A 24,686-nucleotide genomic window follows, 5' to 3' on the forward strand; every position below is an offset into this window, starting at 1 on the left:
ACAACTAACATTAATTCAACAAATAATTAAAAAACAAATAATGAAAAGCTTAAACCATTACCTTTCTTTTCAGGAGACCTAAGCGTGCTGATTTAGCATCTGGTGCTTTATAAGTCAACCATAAGGCACTGGCCACATGTTGAATAAAACAGACTGAATCACCATATTTTATTTCTGGGACTCCCATTCCATCAATGTCACGTTTAAGAGTAGAATCCTGCTTTTCTTTTAGTTCCTATGAACATAAAAGTTGGCATTTAATCCCTGTACTGGGGCAGAATAAACCACTGAGTTCTACAGCAAACAACAACATTTAACAATGTTTATGATATCTCTGCTGTTAGGATGCGGCTTAAAGTTAATTTCAGAAAATTTCTAATTGTCTGTACAAAAATACTCAGATTCTAATTGTTCAAAAATCATTTCAAACTTGAAGTAACACCATAACTACCAGAGCAAAAAACATCAAGTAAAATCCATTGCCAAGTAAATATGTATTAAAAATTTTAATTATTAAACTAACCTAAACATTTCACCTAAGCTAATCAGTGATTACTGATTTTGTTAAAGACTCAATTTAGTACAGTCTGAAGAACACTATATTAAATTTTTCAAATTTCAGCTTAAATAATTAGAAAAAAAATAAGCAGAAACTTATTTTTAAAATAAAGTACTTTTATGCTAGCTAAGTTTTTGCCTATAACTAGTATATGCATATTAAAAATACACTTGCAATGATTTCTCCATATTCCAACAAGCAGCAAAGATAGGAAGACTCAGATTTTAAACATATTTTACATTTGCATCTCTTTATTTCTTACATTTATTTTCACATTCATTTTCTTTGCAAGAGGAGTTGACTCATTCAAACCTCTTTTCAAGCCACTTCAGTGCTTGGTTGGAACATCCAGTAAAATTTTTAAACCCAAGATTATAAAAGCAAGCAATTTTTATTTCTTTATTTATACACAGTTTTCCTTTCAAAATTGCATTTGCAAATAAAGACAGAAATATTTAGTAAATTCTGTAATGGCAAATTTTGGATGCGTGTGTATGTTTGTTGTTAAACAGAAAATGAGTATTAGGTAGTATAGTATTTCCTATAATTCCAAGTCCTCTGAGGTGTAAATTGTTGCTAAGCTCTTGCTAAGAAAAGAAAAAAGGTTAGACACTGATAAAAGACACATGTAACAGGTTTTCATTACTGTTTAGTGAATGTTCAACATCTATGGAGTAAAAGATGATCTACTGTAACTAAACCATTTTCATTTAAATGGAATCTAGCTGTCATCTTTCAACGACAATTTTAGTTGAAACCACAAAATAACATCAAGATGAACTATAATGAAATTACAACATATTCCTTTAGGATACCACTACAATTACAAAGACTACGTGAAAATCATGTCACATGTGGATTGCATTACTACATACAGATAAAGATGAACCACTTCAAAAAGTATTTGCCGTGGGACCATTAAATAATGAAGAATACAAGGAAATAACACAAATTCATTAACTTTAAGCAATTAATTACTTAGCTCTACATAGCACCCTGATTATTAAGGCATTTTTATCAAGTATTACAAATGTGTCAAGAAACAAGCAAAATGAATTAACATGTTGTTTGTTAAAACTAAAATGATACTGGTTCGTTTTGATTACACTTAGCATAAATAAATAAATAAATATCACATTTCAAAATGTTCTTGGAGCCATAAAGGCTGTTTTCACTTTAAACAACAGAGCAAAAATGCCTCTTTGTGAAGTTTTGTTCTTTGCGCTCTGTCTAAGATTTTAGCCAAGTCATTTGATAGTACTGTGCAAAGAAACGGTATATTTTCTAACAGCTATCAGAAGTCTAAGTTATAAAAAGATTATTGCTAGAAAAAGATGATAAAAAAAAAAGTAATAACAACTATGATCTATAAGATATTTGTAACTTTACAGCAAGACATCAAATCATTTTGTCCTCCAAAACCCCCTCTTCACAGCCTATTTTCATTTAACTCCCTGAGGCCACAAATGAATCAAGCTGAAAAAAACAAATCACATCACGGTCTGGAAGTTGTCAAAGGAAAAATAACAACAGTAATGAAAAAAAAATAAAATAGGAACAAATGAGCTTGGGGGACAAAGCTGACAAAGATAAGCATCTTTCACAAATTGTTTAATATACTAGAAGGGCAAGATTTCAAAAATGGAGAATACCTGCATAAGAAAAGGAATGGCAGACTGAATGAGACAAAGAAATGATTATCTTCACAATGATTTTTTAAGTCATCTTGTAGAAAAATGTCCTTGATACTTCAAGGGCCTTTCTACCCTCAAAAATTAATAAGACTAATCTATGTATGCAAGTACAAATGGTATCTTTTAGTACTGTGCATTGTTGCAGCACGAAAAGTACTACCACCTGCTGCAGCAATTTAACCAAAGAAAAAGATGCAAAGTCATCAAATATAAGAGCAGAGAACTGATATATGCTGCACACTTATCTTGCTGGTGTTTACTATAATCCATGCCTTGCTTCATACATTTCTATACCCTACTAGCCAAAGCTAAAACAAAAAACAACAACAAAAACATGTAATTTCAGTTTTACTTCCTACTTTCTAGTCTTATATAAAATAAGTAGAAGTGGTGCTTACTTGTAAATAGCAGCAATAAGATACGAACCTACAAATGAATATTTGAACACTTAGCAACTATGGTCTCTATATGGCCTATCATCTTATTCCAAAAACTAACTAAACTTTATGATTACTACTAAACTATTACGACATCCTAATGCCATCTTGAGCCCCTAAGATAGCTTCATGTTGGCAGTAATATTAAAATGACATCAAATCCTTCTGCATGAGTCATCTGTGACTTTTGAATGTGTTAAAATGTTACCTACTCAGACTACACAAATAATTTCTTCATTGTTAGTTGTATATGCGGTTATCAAAATAAAATATGAAATTTCAAATATTAATTCTGAGCTATGATTGTTTTTAAAGAAATAACATTTTAAATCATGTATAGCTCTTGATTTTATTTCTGCTCAAATGTGAGTATAATTATGGTTCTGCTCAACAGAGTACAGTGAGCCAAGTACTATGCTGGAATGAGAACATCCCATTTCAAAACAGGATTCCATCTGCTGTAGGGAAACTGCTGTATCTGTGGTCACAAGGCATTACAGAACTCTTGGCTTAAAATATGAAGACTGATACTTTAAAACTTTTGAGAAAGTGAACCCCATTTTAAATCAACAAAAGAGATAATTTTGTTGCATTTTTTTCAACTTAGTTGGCATTTATTTGCAGAAGCAAGTCAAATACATGTATTTTGTTTTCATTCAAATCAGCACCATAAACTAGAACATTCTATTAATGTCTCTTTACTATATTCCTTCACGTTAAAATAGCCCTGTTATAATCCTTTTTATTTTAGAACATATTAAGAAAAAGTCTAATTTAAATTTTAATTAAAAATATCTGTTCTGACTTCCAGCACAGCCTGGCAAAAGGAAACAAAACAGTCAAGATAAGTTTATTGTCCCCAAACGCTAAAAAAGGATTTGAAAATGAAGGAAAACTTTTCAAAGAAACTCCTAGAAAGCCTTGGATATTTCATACACTCCACAAAATAAGATTTATGTGCAGAAATTAAAAGGCAGCCACACTTGCATTCATGTTGTATGGCCATTCATTCTAAGTTCTTCCTCCTTTTACTATTCATGTAATCAGTGCATATTTTTTAGGTTAGCCCTTCAAATTTGTTTCTTCTTACAGGCCAGATTAATCTCTGGACCTTATTCACATCCAAAATCACATCTTTCTTCAAAAAGTTTTAACCATCCTATTATCACTGTTTGTTCCCTTATCTTTGGAAACTAACATCTCTATCCAGTGGCCAGTGCAGGACTCAGATTCCTGACAGTAAACAACTATTTTTATTCTTGCCTCAAACAAAAGCAAAGTTACACTAAGTCAGTGTGCAATTAGGCAGTGAGTACATTATAACAATTTGACCACAACATTAAACCAGGAACTACAGCATGCCTGCCACACTCACCATTAACAAGATGCTCTGATTTGTAAAAAAACTGGAAAAAATTACAGCTGTAATAAAAAGGCCTGCACAACATCATACAAACAATCTCAACTGAATAGCCTTTATGCTGCAGAAAGAACTGATGTGTTATTTGGTGAGCCACTGCTATCTAAGTCACAGTTCCTGTTACTTTTTCAATTATTCTGATTGGTTATAATAAGAATTGTTGGCATACTGCATGCAATCATGCTAATGAAATAGACATTTAAAAAAAAAAAAAATGCTAAGGAGGAGTATTTTCTTCATTATATTAACGGAAGTCTAGAGTCTGCCAAAGCCTTGAATGACAGATTTTATCTCATACCCAACTAACTTCAGAGATTCTCTTTCAGTACTCCTCAGGGACCATACAGCATTCAAACTGACACAGAACATTTAACTTCTTTTATCCAATAAGAAGACACCTATTGTAGAAACAACAGCCACTGTTTGTCATTAAAGCATGTAAAAAATTATCATCTTTGGTGTAAAAACCTTTCACCTTCTGGAAAAAGAAAGTTACTAATTTTGCTTTCTTCCATCTTCATCCCCTCTCATTAGTACTGCTTTTCTTAGCTGGAAACGATGAAAAAGCTAGTAACATGCAATTAGCTAATAGCTAATAAAATAGACTAACTTGCACAACATATGCTTTAGAAATGAGCAGTAACTTTTTGCTTGCAATTCACCTATCAGCACACAGCACAAAGAATAACAAAGGCAGAATTTTTCCAAACCGAAAGGAATTTATTTCGGCTATAACATAATTGAAATGAATGGCAATCAATGAGTTGCTGCATAACCAAAATGATTCTATAACATTTGTGTTGAATTAACTGTGTCTTGTACCGCATTACCTTTCAATCCTGTTTGATTTTTTGCTTGTTTGTTTTTAAAACTGGTCAACAGCTTAGTTTACTCTGGAATTTATCTGTCAGATTCATTTCTCTTAAAAGAAATCTTTGTTACTCTTGATTCAGGATATTTACCTTTGGATGCAGAAATGCAGAAACCCTACAATTTATACATTAAAAATAAAGTAGAAAGTTATGAAACCAATTCAGATCTGCATTTGAGTGTTTCATGTTGAGGACAAACTTCCATTAATGTCATTTACCTTTGATGCTCTGAAACAAAAAGCAGAAGATGCTGTGTCCGACTTTTCTCTGTCCAACATTACAAGACCTTCATCATCATTCAAAGCCAAGTACATTCCTGTTGTTATATGTCGAAGACGGAAAGGCTGACCCCATCTGATGTTACTTCCACTCCAACTAAATGTATGAGACATCAAGGAATAACTTATTAAGTAAATGAAGCTAGCATTTCTATTTCCTGTTTCAGAAATTAGAGATGATATATACAGAAAGTCCCTTCTGCTTTTGATTTCAATATTTGCATTACGTCAGATGCAAAACTGGTAATATGTTTGTAATGGAACCTTGGACAGAAGTAATCACTATAATTTTCTTGCTCCTCTAAACTCACTCCGTTTTATTACAATATTACATGCATTGCATTTAAAAATCACTACATGTTTTCTGAAAAATATTAACATGCATATTAAACACTATAATACTGCATAACCAAATTAAACTTAAGTGAGGGACTCAACGTTCCAAGGAAGTATAATTTCCTTTAAGATATAGAACTACTCTATTAATTGCAAGTACATTTAATTTGTACTTACAATACACCAAGTGTAAAGCAAGCAGGCATTGCATAGGGCCACAAAGTGGTGGCTCAGCGAGCATCTTATCAATGTCTCCAAACACCTGAAGGGAGGATTCAATAAAGATGGAGCCAGATCTTCTCATTGGTGCCCAGTGCCAGGACAAGAGGTAAAAGACACAAACTAGATGCAGGAGGGTCCCTCTGAACAATCAGGAAGCCCTTCTGTGCTATGCAAGCAATGGGGCACAGGCACAGGTTGCCCTGAGGCTGGAGTCTCATTTTTGGAGATCTCCAAAGATCATGAGGACAGTGATGTTCAATGGTACCTGCCAACTTCAGCCATTCTGTGATTATATTAAGTCACTGTTTCCATAACAGAAGTAACTAACAAATAATAAAATAAACCTGTACCTTATCCGAAGGGGTTCTACTCTCCACAAAGACCTCGCTCGAACACCTGCTCCTCCAGTTTCATAAAGCACTTTCCTATGGAAATATTCAGAAGATCATCCTCTTGCCTTTGTTTATGCTACTTAGTTTTCAGAGCATTGAGTTCTATAAACTATCTAGGACTCTCAGCGAGCTCCATAGATGAAGATGAGCAGAAAAAAAAATTTTTACTCATCCTTGAAAACACAATACAGAATACAAATGTCCCAGGCAAGTTAAGATTTTATGCCATTTATATTACTATATTCTCCCTCAGAAGCTGATACTGTATTTTCAAACTGGCTTGGAATTTTCTTTTGTACCTTGGTGACATGGTACAATAGACATCATATATAAAATACGCTGTAGAGACTGGGCTTGCAGAGTTTGTTAAATGCCTTCATTTATTATTAAAATCTTCCCTATTAATGCTTGCTGACCTCAACTTACATTAGTACACACTAAACAGGTTAAAATCTTGGTGGAAACTGAATTTCAGAATTTCAGAAATACAAAAGTTATGACTGATTTTCTGCTTAGTAGGTCTCTCAAATTATAATGTCTCTGTTTAATTAAAAATTACTATCAAGGCAGCTGAACCTGTATAACTTATCTAATCTTAAATTTAACTGACAATTAATGATCTACACATATTTTTTAGAGAAAATGTGAACAACAACAACAAAAAAAAAGCACCACCACTCACTTCTGCTGTGAATCATTCTGATCTGTAGAAGGAATTGTCAAACATTCATCATGACCATGGAATAAGCGTACTACATGCCCACCAAGAAGATATCCTGCAGGAGAATCACATTCACTTATTAGCTTAAAAATTGGCCATCCCAAAATATCATCCTCAAAATAAATAAATAAATAAAACCTGCAATTAATTGTAAAATCCATATGAAAAAGTATATTTTATCTTAGTATTTTTTAACAGTTAAAAAAATGTGTTTCTTCTGAAATTAAAGATAACGGGACAGCAATCTCTTAACATTTAACAATCAAATTAGGATTCTGGGACAGAAAAGGAAGAGGAAAAAAAGCTTAATTACGTTTTTGAAAACTGCATGTTTCATGTACAGGCCAAATCTGTTAAATGAACAAATATATAAAGTAGAAAGAGTAGAATGAAACTCATACTAATGCCATTTCTAAATCAGGAAAATGATAACAGGCAATTATCCTGTTGCCAATTATTGCAAAGGTCAAAAGGAAGAAAGAACGGGAAGAAAATACACCACTCTGATATTTATGTTCTATCAAGATTATTTGACATAAATCACAAAGATTCTGTTATGAGACTTTTTTACTATGTCACGTTGCTGTAGTATTCTCTTCAGTATTGTGAATGCCTCATATCTTTTCTGATGAGTTAGAAGAAATACAAAATGTACTGATTTTTCTATGTTTTATGCTGTGCATATGATTTTGATCTAGTTTTACTGAAAATTCAGTATTGTCTGCGTTACATAATATTAAAAACTTGTTTTAAAACACTTTTCCTTCTCTTTACTTGTGTTAGTGTTATCCCGTGGACAATTTCAGTTCTCATACACTTCTTGAGAATATTCAGACAGATACTGTCTGACTTTGTAATCTTGCAATAGACTGTGTTAATGAAGAGGATGGCATTGAGATAGGGAGTAGTATCAATTGAATGAGTCTTTCATTACAGAACAAGAAGTTTCACACACAGAATAAGGTAACATTTCTCAAACATAATTGAGAAATGCAGTAAAAGTCCTAGTGAGAAATCAGACCATCTGGTGTGGGATTTAAGGCTGATTAATATGATATATTTATTGTGTTCATTTTCTGTGACTATCAGAGAGATGCTATAATGATGCAGGGCTATGAAATCCGGAAAGGATAATGAAAAGGTATCTTTGAAAAACACGATGAGGATATTGAAATAGGAACTACAAGAAACCTGTTATCCATTTCGCATGTACCTCATTTCTCTTCTGTAATCTCATGACACAGGGTTATTGAAATTCCTCAACAAAATCTAAATCTACTGACTTTTCTTACTCATCAGCCCTTACTTCCAAAAATTACTTACTTACTGGAGACCATAAACTCATTTGTTGCTTGCTTGGTCTTCATTTCTCATGTAACTGTTTATGCTTTGTAAATCCAGTGTTAGACTACTCATTTAGTTTTTCAGCCATTAACTCAGCAGAAGTACCTGTATTTCCCTATATTGCCTTCCATTACTCTCCTATCCTGTTCTCATTTTCCATAATAATCTCTTCAGTTTTATGTTCTGAGGTGTTTGCATTCAATCATTCTTCACAAAATATGATTCGAAGCCATTCAAACTGTACAAATTTCTAAATAAAATACCAAACCTTCAGTAATATTGCTTCCTGAGCACGTAGGATGCACATTCCAAAGTGTCTGCATGAAGGAGGCATCTACCTGAATACTTCCATTTGACATGGAGAGATGCTGGAGCAAGAAGATAATAACAGGAAACAGTTAACTCTGTGCTTAAAAATATTTAATATATTCTTTCTCAACAAAATAAAAAAAAAAAAAAAGGAGACAGAAATATATTCTTGAAAAATAAGTAGGAACATGCTTTTAAAATTATCTTTGCTAACTCTTAATGAGCACTCTAAAACTGCAGCTTAGAAATATTCTACGGTTAAGAGAAATAAAAACTTCCCAATACAGGGAATATTGAAGGCTAAAGGCATGAAAATAATCTTGATCTAGTGTGAAGAAAACTATTCAAGGAGAAAAATTAAAATAAAAATCATTAGAACCAGACATCATTTTGTAGATTAGAAAAAAAAATAATCTGTAAGAATCCCAACACTTCCCCAATAGTCTGTATTTTTCCACCATCTGGTTCACTCAGTTAATAACCAAACCTACCAGGTATCTTTCAGAGGACACACTGACCAGGATAAGATCATCACCTATTCGAACTTTTTCTCCTTCTGATCTTTGTTTAGAAGCAGGGTGTATTGTCCACCAGCATGCCTCACCTAAATGACAGAGATACTCATCAGTGGTGTGCAAAACAGATAACTCATGCAAAATTTAATGATATTTTTGGACATCACTGAGACAACCTAATAAATGTCTTATAAATCATTCATGATACAATTCCAACTCTTTTTTTTTTTTTTAATCCACTCAAATATTTCAATTTTCTCAAAAAAAAAAAAATATTAAAAAATTAAAATTGGCAGCTAATCTTTGCCATCACTGAAGATGTTATTTCCTGTTGCATGTTTTGTTAAAGCCACCAATCATTTACAAAACAACACTCAGAACTATTTTTCCTTCAGCACCAGAAAATCACTGCTAGCTACCATGGTCTTCATGATCACATTGTGTATCTTCTTTTCCTTAATGTTCATACCTGTAATCACAATATTCTGTACCACTTCCAGTCTAAGCTACAATTACACTGTAGAACTGAAAGAAATACTCCATAATTTTACAATATTGCTGGTAGCATAAGGCAAATTGAAAAACCTTGTTAATCAACTTTCAAATTTCACATAAAGCATTCTTAAAGTAAGAAAGCTTCAAAAATGATTATGAAGAATATAATAAAGAAAAGCTACAACCCTAGAAGTGTGAAGTACTAAATCCTCCAAAGCAAATCCTTTGAAGCATCTGGTGGCTTTTGACTGAATATTCACCAGGTCAAAAAAAGCTGTCTACAGATGAAATTGATTAAAATGAACATTTTCATGAATCCAAAGAAGGGTAAGAGGAAGTAAAATTTTGATGTGTACTTTATGAGCTGTACAGGCATGCTGTAGTTGTCAAAACTCTCAGCATAGAAAGACAGCTAATCACTCCTTTTACATGCTACTTTTTATTTGTATTTGGCATATGTACAGTAAAATAAATACCAGTACAGACATATTCCAACTATAGGCACGTATTGAAAATTTCAAATGCACAAGCAGATACACAAACAATAATTTTAGAAAAACAAACAAACAAACAAAACAACCAACTATCTGAGTGAGAGAACACATACATTCCTCTTACCAACATGCTTAATGAAAATGGTCTCTGTCTAAGGCAGCAATCAAGCACACAAGTCTGAAACCATCTTCTTCATAACTACTACTGAAAGACAAACCTCACTTATTCAAACTCACATTGTGTAGATAACACAGACTTGGGCTGCCCTGAATGTAATGCCTCCTATTTTAATATTTTGGCCCACAGTGTTAGAGGCAGATGCTTGTGGTAAGGCAATAGAGCTTGTACCTTTCCACCAATAACCCATTACACTTTTTTGCCATGTGACAGATGGCAGCAGAGGGGCAGCCTGACAAAATGGCATCTGACAGAACTGCATATGAAGCAAAGGTGTAAAATTTTATTTTCCCATGCAGAAAATATGACTCCTACTGACATCCATCGACACTTGATGAACATTTATAGAGACCAAATATAGGTCTCATATAGATGTGAGCACCCTTCACAGAGATGGTGGGTGTTGCTTTTTAGCAGTGGTGACAGCAGTGCACAAGACAAGCCATGTTCTGAATGTCTATGCAGATTTTTATGAGTGCTGCATCACACAGCTTCTGTTCACTGTTGTGAGAATATAGAGCTAGTAGTGGTGACTATGTTAAAAAATAATGTTTTGTAGCTGAGAATTCGCTCTAAAACAGTGTTGTTTTGAGCTCTTTCTGTTCACTGAAGTTTCCACAGAAAGCATTACTTTTGGAGTGATCTATGCAGACAATGTCACTCGGGAATATAGTTTCAAAGATCATGGCTCACAAATATTTTAGACATCTACATGACAGTGTCCCTCCATCATCAATTAACCTAATTAATTTTTATTTTAATTTATTTTCAAAATAATGAAAAAATGAGCAGAAAGCACAAGTTGATATTAGTGGAACTGGCATTTTTTCATTTGAAACTTCACATTAATGAGGAATGTACATAGGTATAGTAGTTTCTTCTTCACAGTGTGTGTCTTCCAGCATGTACTACAGGGTCATTTAATTATTTCTGGAGGACTCATCACTTAGTAACACTATGTATACATCAGAACCTAAGCCTGTTTGTGATAGCTTGCAAACTAATTGCTTTTCAGTGAGGTATCTTATTAATTTACATATGATATCATGAAATCTCAATTGTTTTAATAATATTTCTATCAGCAGAGGTCTGACAGCACTCCTTGAAAGCAGCTGATTAAATTTTAAAACTTCCTTATCATTTCTTGTTTGCTTTGCACCTTTTCCACTCTGAGGTAGTATTTTGATCCATTTTATGATTTTATTTTTCTTCAATTCTTTTAGCAATGTGCTCATTGCATTTTTTCTGATTTCTTCATTATAAGCTGCCAGCTTCTTTTGTTGTATGGTTAGAATGTATATTATGAATGAACTGATACATGACGTTATAATTACAATAATCCTAGCAATAGGGTCCAAAGAAAATAAAGAAAAATAAATGCATCAAATCTATTTTATTCAACAAAAATTTTTACTTTAGTCATTACCACTAGTCTTATTGTAGTTCTGGCAAATTAGTTTAATTACAATGATGCTCTACACTTCTAATCACAATCAGTTCATTTACTTAAAGCCATCAATATTCACATTCATCATTTACTTTCAATCGATGTATTTCTAGTGAACAAATAGACACGACAATCACAAGCTTTCAGGAATGTTAATCATGATCCATCTTATAAAAACAGAGATGTATGAAAATTTTTTCTTTCAAAATAACCTGTCATACCTGCTGCATTTTCTCGTAGTCCCACATCAAATGCAAGTTTATCTGTCTGGGATCTTGATGATGTTAAACATGTTAAATACTGAAAAATAGTGAAGTTATTGGAAATCGAAATCAACAATATCTATTATCATAAGTGCAGAATTAATAATACATTCACATTACCCTACCTTACTATCAGGCCTGTGTAGTTTTATTTTAATGAAAGAATAGTGTTATTTGCATATGTATATGCTTTCCCCAGTTTCCTTAAATCATCAAAATATTTTTTTCAATTCAGCATATATTTATTTTCCATAATATAACTCCTTCTCAAAGCTTCACAAGGTTAATGATAGGAATTGGTAAACATCTTAGTATAGTCTCACTGTAATATGTTTCCTGCATGACAGCATACTGTGTATACCAAAGACAGAAATAATACTTTCAAATTCTGGTAAATCAAGGCAATTACTATTTGTATGGTTCATAAAAAGCAGTCACAGAAATAAAAAACTAATACAGTAGAGTAGTATACAGTGCTGTAGCACAGCAAAGAGGAGGGAGGATGCTTCATCTTATTTCTTTAGCCTTTACTAATGATAGTTGTATGGCCACTAATAGTTCAGAGATCAAGAGCAGTTAAAATTTTCCAGTCATACAACACAGTAAATTTATACAAACTAGCATATTTGTAGACACAGTCCCTGGGAATATCTAATTTGTGAATTACACAAATTCACTTGTGTTAACAGCAGCTTGCTAATGGAATGATCACTGTAATGGATTCCTGAAGGACAGAATTTATGGTTAAATTCAGTGCTAACTTTCTGACTGACATGGATTTGAACAGTCTAAATTTAAAACACTGACAACTCCAACCATATCGAGACATCACAAGCTATTCAATTTATTAATTTATTTTTTAGTTTAGTATGGAAGAATTACAAAAAACAATTATTGAAAATTCTTACAATTATTTTTATTTTAAATACATCCATTTATGAGTTTCATATTACCAATTTATTTGCAAGTGTGTTTTTGCTTACCATTTCACTGAACGAATGTCGAAGTAGTATAGCGTGGCCATACAGGAGAGTTCTGTGACCACCTTGAGCTGCCTACAGAACATGTCAGAGAAGGTTAGAACACCAATGCACTGCATGAACTACAACCTGATTTATGTGATAATTTTAAGTAAAAAACCAAATATTTAAGCAAATTATCAAATGCATATGATGCATAAGAAATCATAAATGAATTAGCTACAATAACAGCCAAATGTACACTAAGAAAACAAATGTCCTTAGCCACAGCTTGTTCTTGCAATGTAATTTTTAACATAATTAAATAAGATCACTTTTTTTTCTTCAAAAAAAGTTTTGTAGTAAAATACAAGTACTTACCTTTTTTACAAACTTCTCAGAGGCATTAAAAAACATAAAAAATAAATATATATACATATATACACAAATTGGCTTCTGAAAGAATATACAAAAATCAACTATTGCAAACGATTTAAGCACTTATGAAGGATAATCACTTTCTAGGGTTCTTGTCATATTTACCATTTATTAGACTGATTAAAGCAACTGGAACCATAGTTTCAACAAAGCACCATTTGTTTTCAAATTTTCATATTTTCAAATATGGAAATATATTGCAAAATCAGAGTAGGCAAAACTGGATTTTCTTTGTGATCCCTTTAGTTTTGACTACTTCTCAGTAACCAGAAAAAAAAAAGAAAAAAAAAAAGAAAAAAAAGTTCAAGGAAATAGGTTTAACATACAAGCTACAACAGAAAACTTTTAGGGCACAACAAATCACACAATTGCAGGGGTTGGAAGGTCCGAACTCTTCTCCTAAAAACCTACAATAGGTTGCACAGGTAGGAGCCCAGATGAATCTTGAATATCTCTGCAGAAGGAGACTCCACAACTTCTCTAGGCAATTTGTTCCAATGTTCCACCACCTTTACCACAAAGACTTCCTTCATTTAAATTTTAGGCCACTGTTCCTTGTCATATCACTACACACCACCAAGAGCCTGGCCTCATCCATTTGCCTCTCACCTCCTTATAGATATTTATAAATATTTACCAAATCCCCTCTCAGTCTTTTCCACAGCCTAAGTAGACCCAGGTTACTCAGCCTTTCCTCACACAGGAGACGCTTCCAATCTCCAAATTTTTCAGAACTAAGGGTCCTGGAGGATGAGAAGATGAGCATGAGCCAGCAGCGTGTACTTGGAGCCCAGAAGGTTAACTCTGTCCTGGGCTGTGTAAAAAGAATGGCAGCCAGCATGGTGAGAAAGTCATGTTGCCCTATTTTCTGCTCTCACAAGGCTCCAACTGGGAGCATCATATCCAGGCCTGGAACACCCAGCAAAAGAAGACGTGAAGCTGTTGGAGTGGGTCTAGAGGAAGTCCATTACAAAGATCAGAGACACTGTAAAATCTTATTAAATATTAATTTATCAATAATATTTCATCTCATGTTTAGAGGTGGCATACCTATTTTTTTCCCTATAGTTCAACTGAACATGAGAATAAAGCAACAGAAGTGAATTTACATATTATTTTAAAATCCTAGAATTTTTAACCATGAATAAAAATGGACTAGTGACAAACTAAGTGGAAAGCACAAGTCATTTCATTATTTTGTCTCACTGGTAGGGCAACAACTCACAAGTTGCTCAAAATGAGCATGCAGATCATTCACAATACTGGCAAATCTAGGTTCCTATTAGGCCTAGTAGTTACCTGTAGTATTGTCCTATTCTATATAAAAAATAAAAATAAAAATATAGAAGTTGTATTTCATTTTTATCAATAATAAATCATGCATACATTTTTTAAATGGAAGTCTTCTTTCTCAGGATATTTAGATTCTTAGGATATCTTAGATTTGAATTGATACAAAGAAAGTTTTTGTAATAACAAATGCAGACACAGCATTGTAATTATTCCAGTAAGTAGGCATACAATAATACAGTAAAAAAATTAATAAGCCCAAAGAACAAAATTATTAAATGATTATTTTCTATTCAACAGTTCTTGCCTCTTATCACAGGTTAAATCACTTAAAATTACAATAAAACAGTGTAGGTACACACCTACCAGAAAAACAAAACAAACAAACAAGAAAAAACCCCACACCCCCCAAAAAACACCCGTGCATACTTAAATCTGAACTCATCACACAGATTTAAACTTCTCCCTTTCTTTTGTTGATAGAACTTAATTCCCAGCTGGTAATTTCATGTGAGGATAGATCAAGTAAATCCAAATATCTCAAAAAATTTCCTTGCTTCATGAATCCCTCTTTGATAAATAGCATTGTAACACAATAATGCTTTTTACATTTTACAATGTAAAATTTAAATTTAAACAATTTACAATTTAAACAAAACTCATCTCTCATATACTCTCACCAGATTCATAAAAGCCAGAGAGTCCAAGGGTTCTTTTGTTCCTTTCTCAGTTGGCAGCTGAGAATGGACAATGATAAATGAGCTCTGAAAATAATGTTACTGTTTTCTGTAAATATTTCAACAGCCTAGCTGCACCTGTTCCTCAATGCCATATTAAAAAGTAACTTTAATATGGCAGTGGAACATCAACTTCCCCAAGAAAATAGGAAAACTGAACAATCTGCTATCACACAAGTTCCCTCATCCAGAAAATTCTGGAACAAGAGAAGAAATAATAATAAAAAACATATTCAGAAACTTAACATTCTTTGATATCAATTTACTTACCCCTTCACTGGCATTATCTCCTGTGCTGGTCAACATCTCTTGAAGGGCTCTGACAGACAGAGACTGTTCAAGGACAAAATTACAGATGGAAAGATCTGGAGGAACATACTGCAAAAAATTAATTAATTAATTAATTAATTAAAACAACGAAAGAACAAAAGAGCAGAGTATATTAAACATGACAAAAAAGTGTATTTGAAACTACATATTTTGATTATAACATCTGTTTTTCCACTGTTTTTTGTTTGTTTGTTTGTTTTTGAGATGGATGTAACCTTTTAACAAAATAACATAAATCCATTCTTCAGAATTTGTCACTACAGTAACGTCACATTTATTAGAGTTGTTTTTATAGAAAAGTAGAATGGCTTGGGTTACAAGATACCTCAAAGATCATCTAGTTATAATACTGCACAAAAATTATACCATGAAAATTATATTTGTTCTCTGATGCCATTGAAAAGAAAAATAAAATTAAAATAAAATAAAATAAAATAAAATAAAATAAAATGTCTATGATCCTATCTGATGTATGAAGCTTAAACCCTGAATATATTTATAGCTGCCCTTAAAGGTCAAAGACTCAAAAAATTTTTTATGATTTAATAACATAACCTATTTTAGGGACTTTCTCCTCAACTACTGAATCAACAACAACTGCTGGTTTTGAAACATCAAATGTTACCTCAATTCAATTAATTAACATTAATGTGCCCAATAAAAGATGTGTACATGGGAAAAAAAAATAAAAATGTCAGTGGGAATCTTATCACTGTATACAAACATCTGACAGGACAGCACAAAGCCCAACTACTCTGTGGCACCAGTAAAAGGACAGGAGAAAACTGACACATACTGAAATTCAAGAAATTCCGAGTGTGAGAAAATGTTTTTACCATGGGCATGGTCAAATTCTGGAACAGGTTGTTCAGAGAAGCTGTAGAATCTTTTTCCTTGGAAGTGTTTAACCCCTAACTGGACAGTGTTTTGAGCAATCTGGTCTGGATGGACCTATGCTGAAGAAGAGGATGGACATGATGATCTCTATAGGTATTCTCCATCCTCAACAATTCTGAATTCTGTCACTTAACGATATAGATCATGGCTTCGAATACACTTTAAAGTTGAAACATGATTTATTAATTTTCTAATCACACTGACAGGAGGGAATAAAATTCTGGATAAAGATATTTTTAAAGCGATAAAAAGGAAAAATAGAAATAAATGAACACTATATATAGCAAGCTACTAAACAACAAACTATAGCTGGTTCTTTACAAAATTTTTCATTGTTCTCAGTGATGGCTATAAGTTTAGAAGTCTCTCTGAGTAGCCCTTTCAAAGTGATTACAAGCTCTGTGAACTTCTTAATTTTAAACAGTCTTCAGAAGCTCCTGTGATAGCATCTGCTGGTAAGGCATGAATGCAAAGTAGTTCCATGGAATTGTATAGTAACATGTTTTTCCTTTTCTTAGACTTAGACAATTGGCCCTCTGCACTCAGCATTGGTGACGCTGCACCTCAAGTACTGTGTTCACTTTTGAGCCCGTTGCTACAAGACATTAAGGCCCTAGAGTGTGTATATCTAAAATCACATTAAAGAAACTGCAATTAAACATACTAATGGATAAGCAGGTTAACAGTCATTCACCGATTACATCAGATGAGAGAATCTACTTCTTACTTTAGCTTCTGATGTTGGTTCCAAAAAGCACAGGCGATTTCCAAGTCCCTCAGCTGCCAAGCAAAACTTCCTTTGTTCTTTGTGAACACTGGAAACACACTGAAGTACTACTTCGTCATCCTGTCACAACACAGCAAGTGAGAAGAAAGGAAAAAAATAAACATTTGGAAGTTAAATACACTCCATAGTGCTAAAGGACTGGAAAACAAAATCCCTTGAAAATTAACACGTTATATTTCTATAATTGCTAAAATGTACATTTGTATAGATGTATTTGTGCATGCATACTGAATTGCACACACACACACACACATTTGTATTCAAGAAAGCATCAAAGTATTACATAGCTTTTATCTCCAAGACTTTGAGAAAAGCATTCTGTTCCCTTAACAGTGCCAGCTACAGTGCCACAGTGGAGAATAAATAAATAAAATTTATATAATAAAAGTAAGCTGTTACACAATTTTACTCTCTATTTATTTTTTTTTTTTACAGCAAATTTAGTTACTCTGCCATTTCAAGCAACTGTAGCCTATGTATAATTTCATTTCTTTAGTTACCACAGCATGTCCTCAGTATAAGTCCTTTGATGCAAAATTTTAACTTCAAAAGTCTCGTTTAGTTTTGAAACCTTGTACAAAACCATGGATCCAAGTGCCATTTTTTTTAAGTGAGAAGAAATTCCTCTTTCATAAGAAAATGTTTCAGACATATTTCAAGAATAGGATTAGTGTGGAAAAAGTGAGGTAAATAACCTTATTGTTTAGTTATCGTAATTATACCAAACTTTTACAAGCTCATACATAACACAATGCTTGAGACACCTACTTACAATGTGACAAGCCCTTATTTACCTCTTAACATGTGATATTAAACTTGATATAAGCATGTTGAATGAGATTATTTTTAGCAATCAACAGTGTCATAGATGTACACAGAAATAAAACATACATCTCAATTTCCAATGCTTACCCACTAATCAAGAATAAGATCACTCATAGAATAGCATGTAAAACAACTTATTTTTATATAGATATTTAAGTGTTCACCAAAATACACTACCTTAGAAATTTTTAAGGGGGTGGTGGAAGATGACAAAACAAGAGCAATATGATACATCAGTGTCCTATCCAGCTATGCTATACTGGTGTCAATTATTATTGTCAAAGCAGATACAGAACAGCCGCCTGAACTAAGAGATCACTTGAACAATTATGTTCTAAAAACAGCACTTCTTTTTCCAGTCCATTATGCAACTGAAGTGAAAGGAGAACAGCTACTAACACTTGGAATAAAAGGTTGAAGTGACAAAATGGCAAAAATAAATTTCACCAAAGAAAGTAAGTGAAGTGCCCTTTAAAATAAAAAAAATCAAAAGTAGTTTTTTTCACTTGTGTGGTTCCTCACATCTGGAAAAGTTACGTAGCTTTCTTTTAGGTGACACTTCACTGCTTGCTTACTGCTTCTACTACTAATGATAGCTATTAAATTTAAGACTGAACAATTGGCAGATACTGACAGTATCTCCTATCTAGCTTTGCACACTAGTCAATGACATATTAAACTGTACAGTTTAGACCATATTTAATCAGCTGGTTCCTGTATTAACCTTAGAGGTTACATATTTTAAAGACCTGAAAAGAATAAAATACTTTCCATAAAGAAGTACTTCCTGATTTCCAACCTAAACCTCCCCTGGCACAACTTAAGGTCATAACCCCTCATCCTGTCAAGTGAGAAAAGACCAGCCCTGCTCTGGCTGTAAGCACCTGTCAGATATTGGAAGAGAGTAACAAGGTCTCCCCTCTGCATCCTCTTCCCCAGAACAAACAGCCTCAGTTCCTTCAGCCTCTCCTCACAGGGCATACTCTCCAAGCCCTTCATAATCCTTGTTGCATTTCTTTGGACCTGCTCCAGCATCTCAATGTCCCTTTTGTACTGAGGTGCCCAAAATGCAGTACTCAAGGACCTGCTCACCACACCATTCCTGATACAAGCCAGGATGCCATTGGCCTTCTTGGCCACCTGGGCAGACTGCTGGCTCATGTTCAGCTGACTGTCCATCAGTACACCAAGGTCCCTTTCCATCAGGCATCTTTCCAGCCATTCCTCCCCAAGCCAGTAGGGTTGCCTGGGGTTGTTGTGACCAAAATGCAGGACCTGGCACTTGGCCCTATTGAAACTCATACAGTTTACCTTGGCCCATCCATCCAGTCCCCACTGTAGTGCCTTTCTCCTCTCTGGCAGATCAACACTCCCTCCCAACTTGGTGTCATCTGCAAACTTACTGAGGTTGCACTTCAACAGCAACACATTAAGAAGAATGCAATTCACACAATTATTTAAAAATATATATATCTTTTTTTAATTGAGCCACAGCTCAGTGATTCATTACCAGACAGTATTTAATCTCAGTTTTCAGGTTGTCTTTCTCCTCAGATTTTATAATAATGGTAAAGTTAAACTGAGAGTGTTGTCATGTGGTAATTAGCCAAACCATATAAAATTGATTTTAATTAAATCAATGACTTCACTTGCAGCAAAATGAGTCAGTGATCAAGCAGAACTGATGTATTGCAGGCATGACTTTGTGTCTGCTCAGTTCAATAGTTTTTTAACTCTAGATTGGAGAATAAATGTATTTTTACAGTTGCTGAAATTACTTGTTTATTTATGTAGCATATACATCCAATATTTAAGAATTATAATCATCTAGACAATATATTTAAATTTGTATACAAGCCGTATTCAACAATAAACTTCTATGTTTCACATTAAGAAGCAAAAAGCCACCAATATCTTAAACATATGCACACACATTCAAATTTTGCTAGAAAATCATCCATTATATTTGATTTGTTATCTACTGATTCAACAAGATTTACTGTTCTCTACTCAATACTGAAAATGAACTGATAAAATTAACATGACACAGAAAACACCTGCAGAAACACAAACAACTTTGTTGTTACATCCTGCAGATTCCAGTAAGTAGCTGCTTCTCAAAAGAAGTATGCATATTTTGCTTATATTTTACTCACACCTGGGCATAAATGTTCAAGTCCTTGCACATGAAACACTAACTTTAAGATGAAGCTAGTGTGGAACTGTTCAAAAGTTTAAAATTTATTGGATAATATACCCCTTCCATAAAGGTTCATATACTACTATTTCAAAGTGTTTGAAATACTATATGTATATTACTATTTCAAAGCAAACACAAATAAATGAACCTCAAAACTACTGTTTTCTATGGTGAAAAAAGCAGCCTTACACCAAGCCCCAAATATGGCTTATGAACTTCAAGTGGCTATCCCTTCTATCAGACCTCTGTCTGTCCAGTCTTCCCCCTTCTTCAACATAGAATTCACACTCACAACCTCCTCAGCTCAGCTATAGAGAAACAGATTTCTTTTGTTTGTTTTGAGGGCAGTTCCTATTAGCTCCATTTAATATTAGTAAGCTCCTGCATCAGAATAGTTGATGAAAATTATCTTCACGTCACACACTGAGTCTGTCTTTTGCAGGCAGAAAAGTCTTAGCCTAGACTATTATATTAGTTAGGACTAATAAAAAGAGCAGCTAAGAAAGATAGGACTGTTTACCCATGAGAAGCCATCTTTGGGGGCTGTTAGCCTATATGGCATAAAGACAACAGGCATGTTTTAAAAAAATAAATAAATAAAAATTACTAATTATGAATATGAGCACAGCAAACAGTAGAACAGGTTGCACAGACTGGTTCTGGAGTACCCAGCTTAAAATTTAACTAGACTAGTAACCCGCTCTAGTGTCCCTTTCACCTCTGTAATTCTGTGGTATAATGAAATAAAAGAAAATTAATTAGGGGTATGAAAAATACTTTATAAACATACAAAAAGCTGCACCAAAATCACAGAGAATACTATATGTTTCTCATGTGCAAAACAGAATTACTAGTATAAAAGACTGTAGCAAGATACAGGCTGGTTAGTAGAAAAGCACGAAGATATCAAAGCATTAAACCTGGCCCTGTGTAGGGAGTGAAGTTTGTATCACCAGATCTTTAAAGAACGGGTTATGTCAACATCTATGGATGTACTGTCACAGGGGTATGGTCTGCCTTTCCTTTGATAAGAGAATATATGCCCCATAAGCTCTCTTAAATCTCAGCTTTTCTAAGATCCCATAATCTTTATGTAATCTTTCTTGTCTACTGTATGCTTAAATATGCTTTAGAATGTTTGTTGGCATCTGCAATTTAGTTCTTCAAAAGATTATCATGTTGGGTTGACACTGACTTAGAAAAGCTTTTTGCTCAGCAGTTTCCACATGCACTAGGTACAAGGGTGATTAGAAGACATTTTACTTCTGAAGACTTTTCATAAGATCCTAAGAAGTCGGGAGAAAAAATAAAGCTGAGTCCAATTCTGTTTTCATGTTTAGCATATATACATATGTGCACAAAGAGAGATGAAAGCATTTAACATGAAATGTAGCAAAGAAGAAGAAACCTGAAGAAATATTTTTCACTTAAAAGTCTGCAAGGTTAAATCTTCAATAGTTCCATCATTTTCTTTCTAGTGGAAAACAATTAAGGGCTTCAAGCTTTAATAAGAACAGTCAGATTTTGACAGACAACATCTAAGAAACAGTTATGATTCTTAGATTAATCTCATACCTACTGATGTACATTAAAATTGCCTGTTCTTACAAAGCTTTGTTTGAATGTTTGCATACTACTGACTTCAGAGGAATGCCATAAACTGAAATGTACTTCCCCTGAGCACCCGGATTGTTCCTAAACGGTTTAGATAAGTGGTAAGACTTCATCCCGTTTAACTGGTTAAACAGGTTCACACTGCAGCATTACAAAATGCATTATACTAGAATATTTTCCACATGCCACGGCCTAATCTTATCATATTTCATGAGCATTACTTCCTAATGGTCCTTGTCAGAGTTTGATTCATAGTTTCAAAATTAACAATGTGCTTTCTTCCAGCTTTGCTGCTAGTATTAGCATTAGCCAAATATCCATTTAGATGTTGCACTTGCATTTCAGATACTTACATACTTTTCCATTATCACTCAAGCAAAGTTTATGAAACAAAAAAGGTTCATGTGATGTTTTTAATTCTTGCAATGTTTACACAGCTGTGCTGCAATATAATTAAGATTTAATTAGGCCCTTGAGAAAGAAGTGGATTTTTGGTCCCAAAATACAGGCATTATGGCCAAGCTGTTGAATTAGAAGATCATGTTAATATACCATGGTAGGCTTTCCTTTGCTTTTAACATCTACATACAATCTGTCTGGCAAACACTTTAAGTCACACAGTGTTTGCCAGTCACATAACAAAGTGGTACCTAGACATAACTGTCATGTTGTAAGTCATCATGCAATAGAAAGCAAATTATGAAAATCAGCCTCCGGGACAAACTTAAATCAGTAGTAGTAGTGGGCAGCTGGATACTAACCATACAGCACTCATAACCAGATTTTAACTTCTTTTTTAAAACTTAAAAGCCTTTCTTCCCTCAGTAAGTACACAAATTTTCCCAGTAAATTTCCCCCAGTTCGCTACATATGTATCTTTATGATGACAGCAGTTATTTGATGGAAATTCACAAAACGCCATCTGACAGTTCTCAGGAGACTTTAAAAATAGAGCAGGGGTTTCCGTTGTCAGTCTACACCCTCAGAATTGGCTGGATCAAAGCCTGATCTCAACCCTGGAACATACTTCCATATCTTATATCAGGTCATCAGCAAAGCAGAATAAGCAAGTCATCAGACAGCAATAAAATTTAAAAGTACACCTTTACACTTACGTTAACACTTCTGAATGAAATGCTTTAGAAAACAGAATGTAAGCACCACTGCCTAAGGAAAAAACAAAACAAACAAACAAACAAAAAAACTATTTGGATGGTTGGATGGGGCCCTGGGCAACCTGATCTAGTAAATGTGGAAGTTTGGTGGCCCTGCCAGGCAGGGGGTTGAGCTTCATGATCATTTAGGTCCCTTCCAACCCAGGTAATTCTGTGATTCTGTGGATATTTTCTGGAATAATTTCATTATAATTCCTCTACATCTTGTTAAGTATACCCATTCTCTGCAAGTCTGCAAGCATCTCCAACAGGTACCATAGGCATGGTTTACAAAGCTGATACATATATATATGAAATAACTTGAGTTATCAAGTACTGTGACACATTATCTTTTTCCTACACCTTCCTCTCCCCCTCTACCCCCCCTTTTTTTTTTCTCTAAAACCCCACCTCTTCAACAGTTCTAATACACAATAAAGAGTCAAACAAAGTATTTCACTATTTACCATCTTGCTTCTTTTTTCAGTATTTCAAAAAGGCTTGCCAATGAAGTACTTAGTTTGTTGTCTTCCTTTTATTTTTACTACTGCATTTTTTTTAGTTGTTCAGGAAAAAGAAAAGCATGGGTCAGTGTCAGTAAATCACACTAAGCAGCAACACTCTAAATGACATCCAAAATATTTATGCATTGTTTGTCATAAATGATAAGTATAAAATATTAAGAATTAGATCTATAATGTTATACTGCAAGGAAGGCAGCTTTTTAAGAGTTAAAACAGTCATATGGACTATCAATGACTTTATGCAAATCCATGGCAAAATGAAGTATATCCTCTCCTATTAGACTAAGTTTTGCCCTGCTTTAAAAAATGAAATGACTTTAAGTTCATGTTAATTCTTAAAAGGGCAAACAGACTAAACCATCAGTGTGCTCAGTGATGATCAATGGAGTATTATCAGAAAAGAAGTGAATATCCTGCTTAAGTACATTAATGTTACTTAATCGTAGTCTTGGGATTTGGATATTTTGCACCTCTGTGAGTCATGACCTTTGAAGTAACATCATACAAGTGAATTAAGAAATAATAACCTGTATTAGTTCCTTTGAATGGAGCTTTTTTCTTTTTCTTTTCTTTTTTTTTTTTTGAAAGAAAAAGTGAATACAAGAAACGTATGTGCTCATAAAATAATATTTTGTTTGCTTTTTCTATTCCTTTTACATCCATTACAATAAATTTACTTCCTTTACAGCAATTAGCAGGCAGCCAGAATTAGAATGTAGAAGAGAAAAATTCTGGCATAATAAGTTCAATCTTCAGGGCTTCATTTATACAATTTTTTTATTTTTTTTTTTCCTGTGCAACAGACACTCAGAAACATTAATGGAATAACCAGTGTCTTGTATCAATTACATATGAAGCAGTTTAAAAAAACCTGGCACCCGAAACTAAGAAGGAATCCAAATAGAAGCTATCAGCCTTTTGGAATCTTAAAGCATGACCACTGGATTAGTAAAGA

General features: G+C 33.6%; 1 protein-coding gene across 2 annotated transcripts in view; it reads right to left on the bottom strand.

Moving 5' to 3' along the window:
• The window catches only part of RYR3 (ryanodine receptor 3), a 164,034-nt gene that overhangs the window by 112,704 nt on the left and 26,644 nt on the right, over positions 1-24,686 (bottom strand). The window contains exons 1-11 of one of the 2 annotated variants that reach the window (XM_085549031.1): positions 17,355-17,476; positions 16,567-16,686; positions 15,671-15,778; positions 12,960-13,031; positions 11,935-12,013; positions 9,076-9,188; positions 8,544-8,643; positions 6,893-6,986; positions 6,169-6,243; positions 5,201-5,357; positions 62-235 (exon numbers count right to left, since the gene is read on the bottom strand). In XM_085549031.1, the coding sequence (XP_085405157.1) occupies positions 62-235; positions 5,201-5,357; positions 6,169-6,243; positions 6,893-6,986; positions 8,544-8,643; positions 9,076-9,188; positions 11,935-12,013; positions 12,960-13,031; positions 15,671-15,778; positions 16,567-16,575 (981 nt within the window). In that variant the 5' untranslated portion in view covers positions 16,576-16,686; positions 17,355-17,476. Of the gene's footprint in view, positions 1-61; positions 236-5,200; positions 5,358-6,168; positions 6,244-6,892; positions 6,987-8,543; positions 8,644-9,075; positions 9,189-11,934; positions 12,014-12,959; positions 13,032-15,670; positions 15,779-16,566; positions 16,687-17,354; positions 17,477-24,686 lie in introns of those variants that run through there. The other variant, XM_085549030.1, reaches the window with a different exon arrangement.

The sequence above is a fragment of the Coturnix japonica genome, chromosome 5 (assembly GCF_054131305.1).
Source record: "Coturnix japonica strain WE chromosome 5, WE-NBRP24, whole genome shotgun sequence".
Lineage (NCBI taxonomy): Eukaryota > Metazoa > Chordata > Aves > Galliformes > Phasianidae > Coturnix > Coturnix japonica.